At 33.5% G+C, this 9,883-nt stretch overlaps 1 protein-coding gene across 1 annotated transcript; it reads left to right on the top strand.

Moving 5' to 3' along the window:
• Window positions 1-2,732: 2,732 nt before the first annotated feature.
• LOC109336886 lies at window positions 2,733-3,737 on the top strand. Its single transcript, XM_019573711.1, has 3 exons — window positions 2,733-2,836; window positions 2,966-3,340; window positions 3,425-3,737. The coding sequence occupies exons 1-3, from the start codon at window positions 2,733-2,735 to the stop codon at window positions 3,735-3,737; spliced, it is 792 nt and encodes a 263-aa protein (XP_019429256.1).
• Window positions 3,738-9,883: the final 6,146 nt, after the last annotated feature.

The following is a 9,883-nucleotide window of genomic DNA, read 5'->3' as shown; positions in this document are numbered from 1 at the left end:
GGAGATTCACAGGGATCGTCAAGCTGGTAAATTGTTTTTATCCCAAGAGAAATATATTGAAAGAGTGCTTGAAAGGTTTAATATGAATAATTGTAAACCTGTTTCTACTCCACTTGCTGCACATTTCAAGTTATCTTTAGATCTTTGCCCACATACAGAGGAAGAGATGGAGCGTATGTCACATATTCCTTATGCTAGTGCAGTTGGTAGTCTTATGTATGCTATGGTGTGCACTAGACCTGATTTAGCATATGCTGTTAGCATGGTAAGTCGATATATGCATAATCCTGGAAAGGATCATTGGAGTGCTGTAAAATGGATTTTTCGGTATCTAAAAGGTACTTCTGGTATTGGCTTGGTATTTGACAGAAACAAGGCTACAACTGATGACGTTGTAGGTTATGTTGATTCGGATTATGGTGGTGATATTGACAGAAGGAGGTCTCTTTCTGGTTACATCTTTACTCTCTGTAATAGTGCTATTAGCTGGAAAGCTACTCTTCAGTCCATTGCTGCATTGTCTACGACTGAAGCAGAATATATTTCAGCAACGGAGGGTGTGAAGGAGGCTATTTGGCTCCGAGGTTTGGTAAATGAACTTGGTCTAATACAGGGTGTTCTTACAGTGTTTTGTGATAGTCAAAGTGCTATTCATTTGACCAGGAATAATCGTTATCATGACAAGACCAAACACATTGATATAAAACGTCACTTTATCCGAGATATTGTTGCTATTGGTGAAATTATGGTGGAAAAGATTCACACATCAGAGAATCCAGCAGATATACTTACCAAGCCACTTCCGAATACCAAGTTCCAACTTTGCTTGGACTTGGTTGGTCTCTACAGCACTTGAGTGCCCTTCGGGGCATTATTTGGCGATGAGCAACTTATCAAATTCGAGCCAAGGTGGAGATTGTTAGATGCCTCTCATTACTATGCCTTAAAAGAATTTTATGACAATTTTATGGCTCTCTTTAAGGGCATTTTATGTCACTTTTATGGCTTTGTTTCCAAGCATCCAATGCTTGGAATCCAAGATACCAAGACTTTGCTTGCCTATAAAAGGACACATATAGAGAGCTTCAAAATCATCTTCACAACACACAACATCTCTTTCATTTACACATATATTGTGAGTGCATTCTTGGTGAGAATTCTTGTTCCATTTGAGAGAGTATTTGTGAGAAAAAATATTGTCATTTGTCCTCATCATTATAAGAGGATTTCTTGTACTCTTCTTTTTTACACAGTGGAATTTTGCTCTTGATCGCCTGTGATTTTTTTCTTCTCACACTGAGGGGTTTTTCCACGTTAAATCTTGTGTGTTATTTTCTTTATCCTTTACTTGCTTCTCTTTTGTTCTCAATTGATTCAATCCTGTGCTTCCGCATTGTGCTCTATGCTCAACAGGTCGGGTTCAAATCCGTGTTTTTGAATGTGTGAGTAATTGAGACTCAAAATTTTGAGATCTATTGTTGGATGAGTTTGGGTTCGGGTAATGAGATATCCAGACTCGCATGTACATTGACCCACTATTCCTTACTAAATATACACATCAATAGTGTTGTAATATCATGTTAATCATAATTATAACGTTATATTATTAATCCATAATTGTAATATCATGTTAATTGAGATTCTTATGCTGTTAAATATTTATGTTATGTTGTTAAGTAGTTATGTTATGTTATTAATTCATAATTAAGTATGATATAATGTTATCTTGATTAAACACTTATAAATATTTTCCATCATAATATTGAAGTAGTAACTTTGTTTTTTGTTTGAGTAAAATGAGTTATGTTTAATAATCAATTTAAATTATGTTTTATAATTCCCCACTTTTTGATTGCCTAAAAAACTTATAGGAAACAAACACACAATTCCATAAATTATTCGCAATTAGTTTTGATATTTTTTGAATTTTTGGGTACATGCAGATTCAATGGATGCCCAAGGATATGTGGATACCTCCGTAGGGTGAGTCTAAGTCCAAAAATGACAGAATGGGTAGGTCTGGATATTGCATTACCAAGACCCATCCAAACCCATTACCATTCTTTCACAAATCTTCTCCATTTTCTTTTCCTAACCCATCTCCATACTTTTCTGACTTTGGTCATCCATTCAGTTATCAATATATAGAACCACCAACATCCTGAGAAATAAGACAACATTTCCAGTGTAAAGAGGTCAACACAACATTGTGCAAAACTGAATTTGTGATGTATCGATCACACGAGTTGAAAACAACCTCCAAAGTGTTAGATATTAGTGATAATTCAGCTTGTTAGTTAAAAGTAGTTAGGTTGTTTTACTTGTATGCCAAGTTAGTTGAAGTATAGGTGCTATAAATAGGAACAAAGTGATTTCATTGATGTATAAGTTGTAATTTAAGTTCAATATATTCTCAATAGACAACAAGATTCATTCATTCATACACTAAAACATTCTTTCTTTCTCTCCTATTCACTGTCTTATGTTTCTTCTGGTTTTCGTGCTTTTGCTACTGCACTGTGTGTGCATAGCAATCTGTTTCTTGCATAACAATTTGTTTCTTGTGTAACAAGCTAAGTGAATTGTGTGCACGATTTGTGGTTGCTTGGCTATTCTCAATAGTGGTATCAAGAGGAAGGTTCAAGAGGGAAAATCATGTGTGGAGTCGAGTGTGTGATCTAGAAATAAGGGGAGGAAAAGAAAGTCTAAGGAGAAGATAAGCTTGCACGATAATGGCTAATGGCAATGGCTTCTCATTGACACTACCAATTCTTGACACCAAGAACTATGATAGATGGAGGATCCAAATGAAGGCAATTTTTGGATTCCAAGAGTTGTATGAGATTATACAGAATGGATATCAAAAGATTGGTGACAATGCCAATGAAGCTCAAAGAACAATCTTTAGAGAATCCAAGAAAAAGGATTGAAATGCTTTGTTCTTAATCCATCAATGTGTTGATAGAGCCAATTTCGCAAAGATTGATGGTGCCAAGACAACAACAAAAGCTTGGGATAACTTGGAGAAAAGCTATGAAGGTGCTGTCAAGATCAAGAAAGTCAAGCTTCAAACCATGAGAAGAAGATATGAACTTCTTCAAATGGAGGAGAATGAAACAATCTCAGATTACCTTACTAAAATCATGTCCTTAACAAACCAGATGAAGGCATGTGGTGAAGAGATAAGAGATCAATCTGTGATTGAGAAAGTGCTTAGAACTTTAACTCCTAAGTATGATCATATAGTTGTGGCAATAGAAGAGTCTAAGGACCTGGAAGCCTACAAATTTGAAGAACTGCAGAGCTCTCTTGAAGCACATGAACAAAGGCTAAAAGAGAGGTATGCATAAAAGGGAGAGGTTCAAGCACTTCAAACACAATCTATCAAGAAATTAGTTGAACATTGGAACAACAAATATAAGAGAAATAAAGATAAATGGCAGAATGATAAATGGAGAAATGGTGAAGGCTTGAAAAATGAACAAGGCTTCCAAGAGCATGATCATAAGAGAGGGTCTAACTGGAATTCAGTGAACAAGAAGAAGATTGATAAGAAGAGGATACAATGCTACAACTGTAGGAACTATGGGCATTATGCAGCTGAGTTCAATTCCAACAAAATATTGAGCAAGAAGGATGAAGAAGCAAGATTGGCACAAGGTGCAGAACCAGATGATGGTGATCATTACCTACTTATGACTACTATAAAAAATAGTGAAGAAGATGAAGATATCTAGTATCTTGACACTGGATGCTCCAATCATATGACAGGCAAGAAATATTGGTTCACAACTCTTGATTAATCAACAAAAAGTAATGTCAAATTTGTTGATCATATTGCAGTTTCAGCAGAAAGTATTGGAAAATTAATGATCAAGAGGAGAGATGTGAAGACTGCATACATCTCCAATGTTCTCTATGTGCCTAAAATGAAAAGCAACCTACTCAGTCTTGGGCAATTGTTTGAAAAAGGCCACACAATGGAGATGAAGAATGGAATGATGAAGGTGTTTGATAAAGACAAACACAATATCTTGAAAGCTTCTATCTTAGCCAATAGGACATTCAAGATAGGCATACAAATGAGTGATCAAATGTGTCTTCAATCAACTCTTGAGAAGGACACATGGCTATGGCATCAAAGGTTTGGGCATCTAAACTTTAAGAGTCTAGATTTGTTGAGCAGAGGTGGATTTGTGTCTGGATTACCACATATAGGATGCCAGAACAAATGTGTGATGAATATCTGATATGTGCCAAAAATACCTAATTTTCATATACTTTTTATGACACTTATCCTATGCAAAAATGTGAGAACCAACTTAAAATCAACGCTTTTAAGATAAATTTTGTATTATTGGATAATATAAATTTTGATCACCTCTTGTCCAAGTTTCCCTTGAATTTTGTAGGAAATTGATTAATTCAAAAGAAAGCCAAGAGTTCATGCCAAATCACAAGTCAAAAGTCCAAAAGGAAATGCTCAAAGGAAACAAACTAAGTATGACATGTTGTGTGCTTAAGCTTGTCACCAAAAAGATGGCTTAGGCTTGAAGAAATGTACCTTTCTTCATGTGAAGAAACCCAAGCTAGGTATGCAAAGCAAAACATAAACTCAAAAGCTTTCTTAGACTTGAAGAAATAATGCCAAAAGTGCCAAGTAACCAATTAAAACCAACTCAAGAAATCATGGAACAAAGGTTGCTTTGACATGAATAAAGATTGGTTCCTTCACCATGAAGGAACCAAGAAGCTAGACGTGGGCCAGGCTTGAGATGGTGGCTAAACAGGTCAGAAACCTAGCCATCAAGAATGTTTGGCCAACTCAATAAGCAACTTGCCTATTTTTTGCTTAAAGACCAAGCACATGACCTCATGCATGACATATGTTATGAACAAGCAAGTAGGAGATGTCACCATGCATGTAACTTAGCCCACAATAGGCTGTCCGAGCTAGTTGCCCAAGATGGGACAACTTGCTTACGCACCATCTTGGGTGAGCCTGGTCAGGTGCTGGGCGACCAAATATGGCAACTAAGCTCCCATGACTTTGCCTATAAAAGGCACACCCACCTCCTCAGTTTAGGATATTGTAAAATCATTGTACATACCATTTTTCTTCTCATTTTAGGTTCTCTCTCATTTGAGAGTGTTCTTAGGCTATTTTAGGCTTTTAGTTCATATAAATTCAAAGGGAATGGAATTGGCAAATGAGGTGCAAAAATATGATTTTGTAACCTCATTTGGAATCAAAATCATTTCATCCTTGGATAAATGGCTCATGCTTCTACATATTGATTTGAATTATGGTGTAAGGTTATTTCTTCTCTTCATTTGTATCATATTTTGATTTAAATACATTCAGGTTATTATTTTTTGGTTAAGTTTTGATTCTTTAAGAAGTTCTTAATGTGGTGTTAGCTTGATCGCCTAAAACTTCATTTAAAGATCCAAAAATGCCTCTTCTTAAAGTGTTGACAAGTGAACTAAAAAGTGTAACCTACACCTTAGTTCACTTGCCACATCAAGCATCTATTTTAAGCAACTTATGTTCAAGGCTAAATAATGTTAATGGAGCCTGAAGTAGAGTGTGACAACCTACTCCGATGAGTGACACTTAACTATTGTTTAGTGTATTACATAAGGTTTGAAAATAATCTTATCATTCTAGGACACTAGATGAAGGATTTAGAAATGGTGTGTGGAATTAACTGAAAGTATAACACATAACTTGTAAGTTTCAAAATCATTTGAGTCAAGAAATAATTCCATCTTTTAAATCAATTTTCCCTTCTTGAATTTGTAAATAGTTAGTTCTTTACATTTTCATGTTTCTTAGTTCATAAAATCACAAAAGCAACTTTAATTGTTACTTTAGATAAAAGATACAAAGTATGAGTACATTTCTAGTAGGCAATTCCTTGTGGTTCGAAATAACCCTATACTATACTACGATTGAATCTTGAAAGATATGAAAATATAAAATAGTAAAGTGTTAATCGTATTATTTTACTATTTTACATTTGTATCTCTTTCAAGATTCAATTGTAGTATAGTTGGCCAAGCTTTCTTCATGGCTAGGTTTCTGGCATGTTTAGCCGCCCAGCTCAAGCTTGGCCTACGCCCAGCTGCTTGGTTCCTTCATGGTGAAGGAACCAACCTTTCTTCATGTCGAAGCAACCTTTGTTCCAAGATTTCTTGAGTTGGTTTTAGTTGGTTACTTGACACTTTTGGCATGATTTCTTCAAGTCTAAGTAAGCTTTTGAGTTTATGTTTTGCTTTTCATACCTAGCTCAGGTTTCTTCATGGTGAACAAAGGTACATTTCTTCAAGCCTAAGTAATCTTTTTGGTGACAAGCTTAAGCACACAAGATGACGTACTTAGCTTGATTATTTTGAGCATTTCCTTTTGGACTTTTAGCTTGTGATTTGGCATGAATTCTTGGTTTTCTTTTGAATTAATCAATTTCCTACAAAATTCAAGGGAAGATTGGACAAGAGGTGATCAAAATTTATATTGTCCAATAATATAAATTTTATCTAAAAAGTGTTGAATTTAAGTTGGTTTTCACATTTTTGCATAGGATAAGTGCCATAAAAAGTATATGAAAATTAGTTATTTTTGGCACTTATCAACTCCCCCCAACTTAAAATTTTGTTTGTCCCCAAACAAAAGTAAAATAACAACTACTTGGCTTTGGAAAAATTAATGTTGGACAAGATCAAAACTATGTATCATTATTTAAGGTTCCATGAGATGTGTTCAAGATTATGTGATTTTGACTCATAATGCTTCAAACTAAGAATGAACACATCTTTTCAAAAATTCATCTAGTACTTCACTTATAAAAATTTTATCAATCAAAGAGATGCCATTTCACACATAGTTCAAGAATGGAACCAAATGCGTAAGTGTTTCACTCGAAACACAACTTGTTTGGTTTGCAAGAATTTAATTTTGTTTTTATTCTCAACACTTACTTTGATTGCACAAAATTTTTCAAGGATTATAAAGGTCTTCCTTAGGTTGTAATGATGCCTTGTTATTAAAGAAAATTGGATTTTCAAGATATTCAAAAATACTTCAAAAGTTAAAAGAGAGCAAAAATTGTTTTGTCTTTTAAAATACATACTCTTTTTCAACTTTTTCACCTTTATTCTTTTTCTTCATTTCCTCATTCTTTTTCTTGACATTTTTGTTTAACTTTTCTTTATTTTTTTTAATCTCTTTTTACTCCTTTTTAATTTTGGAGCATTTCTTTACATTTTTTATTTGTAAAGAGATTAAGAATTTTTTTCTTGTCAACACTTTGTTACAAGGCCAACCATTCCCCCCAACTTAATTTTTTCCATCACCCTTTCTTTTTTTGAAAAATGCTCTCTTTTTACTTCAGAAAATATAGGAGATTTGATTTTTGTTTTTCCAGATTAGGCTCAAGGGTTGTGTTTGAAAAAATAATATTTGTTTTTAAGGCACAAAGGAGTTAACAAAGGATACCTATTTTTGGTTGGTCATTTTTGGTCAAGTGGCTCATTCTATTTGAAAGAACTTAGCTTGATCATTTCCTATCAAGTTGTGTGCAACCAAGTAAAGAAAGATTCAAACAAAATTAATTGTGCAAAATCAAAAAGTTTCTCACTATACTCACATAATAATTGTGTTTTGCTTACACTCCCTCACATGGTTGGTTTATGTACAACTCTTTGATTTTCAAACAAATTCACAAGTTCTTGAGAAACGATTTTCCAAATTTTTTATATTTTATCAAAGTTATGACATTATGAATTATTCACAAAAGATTTTAGATTTTCATCTTATGATGCTAATTTATAAAGTCATTGATCTTGTTATAAATTTAAGCCAAGTTGTGTTATCTACTAAGTTTAGTTTCAACAACTTTCACTTTTTAAACAAATTATTAAAAAGAAACTAAAGAAAACACACAACTTAAAAATTAAACAAACTAATTTTTTTTAAAGGAAGTAAAAATTCTAAAAAGCAAACAAGCACATACTAAGAAAATTTAAAAATACACCTAAATGAATTTCTTTCAAAATGTTATACACTCCACTCCCCCCACCCCCACCCCCCCAACTTAAGTGCTTGACTTGTCCTTATGTCATTTTGAAAATATTTTAAGGAAGTTTGTATAACATTTTGGAAGAAATAAAATTAAAGACTAACCAAACTCTTTAGGAGAACTCAGAATTTCAGTCTCCTCGATTTTACTATCCTCTCCAAGATAGTAGTGCCTTTAGAGCCAACTCCTCATTTTTGTCTGTTTGTTTTTGGACTTGTTTTCCTGTAAATTATTAGAACTTCAATTTCTTTTTCCTTGAGGTTATCTAACAATTTACACGAATTTCTCAATGTCGAAAACATTATGTTTATGAATAAAATTTGATTGACAGAAATTCCAATCAAACAACATGCTTTTTCATGGAAATTATATTTACAGTAAAAAGTTTAAGCATTTTTCAAGTCCAATTGATAAATGGAGATCTAAACAGATTTTTATGGAAATCCAACATTAAGATATCAATTCAAACAATCACAAATAAATCCATTCAGAATTTCATGAATTTATTTTGTTTAAATGGTAACTAAACCACAACTTAGTAAAGCAATTAACACACTTTTTAGGAGCTCTCGAGTTTGGAAAAATTAATTTTTGCACAATTTTAACAAGCACGCTCTTAGTTTAATAAAATTATTTCACTTTTAAAAATCATCAACTAAAGCATGTTTATGGAGATGTTGGTTAAAGTATCACAAAATAAAATATGATCATGAAAAGTGCACGTGAATACTTAACCTTTAAGGATTAAAGTAGCTTCCTTTTTTGGAAATTTGAAGATCGGCTTCTTTTTTCTTGGAAAAATCCAGCCACTTTATCCTTGTTAATTTCCATCCCCTTTATGTTGTTCTTTTGAAAAGGTTGATGAGGGGTACCTCCACATCACCTAAGAATTTTATAACAACAACAGGTTTCTTTAACTAGTGGGTTTTCACTCCACTAGTTCCAACTTTTCTTTCTTTTTGTGTTTATGATTTTGAAATTTAAAAATAGAAAAATAAATTAAAGATGTACAAAAAGATAAATAAATTTATACAAAGAGAAAAGAAAATTGTGTTTACAATTACTGTTGACAAAAAAATATGAGGATGAAATTCTATTATCTAGAATTTCCCCAGCAGTGGTGCCAATTTGTTAAAACATATTTTTCAAGTTAAAATAGAGCAAAATGATTTATCTTTTTAAATTTATGTCTCGTTTTGTGCATAATAATCTGGATTACCACAAATTAGGATACCAGAACAAATGTGTCATGAATGTCTTACTAGCAAGAAAACTAGAAATATTTTTGTCTCAAATGTTCCTACCAAGTCAGTAAAGGTATTGGAGGTGGTATACACTGATGTGTGTGGACCCTTTGTAGAAGAGTCAAGTGGGGGCAATAGGTACTTCGTAACCTTTATAGATGATCATACAAAGAAGAAGTGGATCTATCTATTAAGGAGGAAGAGTGATATGCTTGCTACATTTAAGAAATTCAAGGCTCAAGCAGAAAGACAAAGTGATGCCAAGCTGAAACAATTAAGGTCAGATGGTGGAGGAGAATATGTGCCTACTGAGCTTCAAGATTTGTGTGCCAAAGAAGGAATAATACATGAATTGATTGCTCCCTACACACCTCAACAAAGTGGTACAACAGAGAGAGCAAACCGAACAATTCTTAATATGGCAAGAAGCATGCTTAAAACAAAAGGGTCGCTTAAGAAGTTTTGGGGTGAGCTGCTTCTACTGTTGTGTACATACTCAATAGATGCCCTACTAAAAGATTAAGTGAGAAGACTCCTGAGGAAGCTTGGACAATAATC

This window comes from Lupinus angustifolius, unplaced genomic scaffold (genome assembly GCF_001865875.1).
Source record: "Lupinus angustifolius cultivar Tanjil unplaced genomic scaffold, LupAngTanjil_v1.0 Scaffold_1_163, whole genome shotgun sequence".
NCBI classification, from domain to species: Eukaryota; Viridiplantae; Streptophyta; class Magnoliopsida; order Fabales; family Fabaceae; genus Lupinus; species Lupinus angustifolius.
Note: the sequence above shows the minus strand (reverse complement) of the source record. Positions and strands in the feature narration are given on the sequence as shown.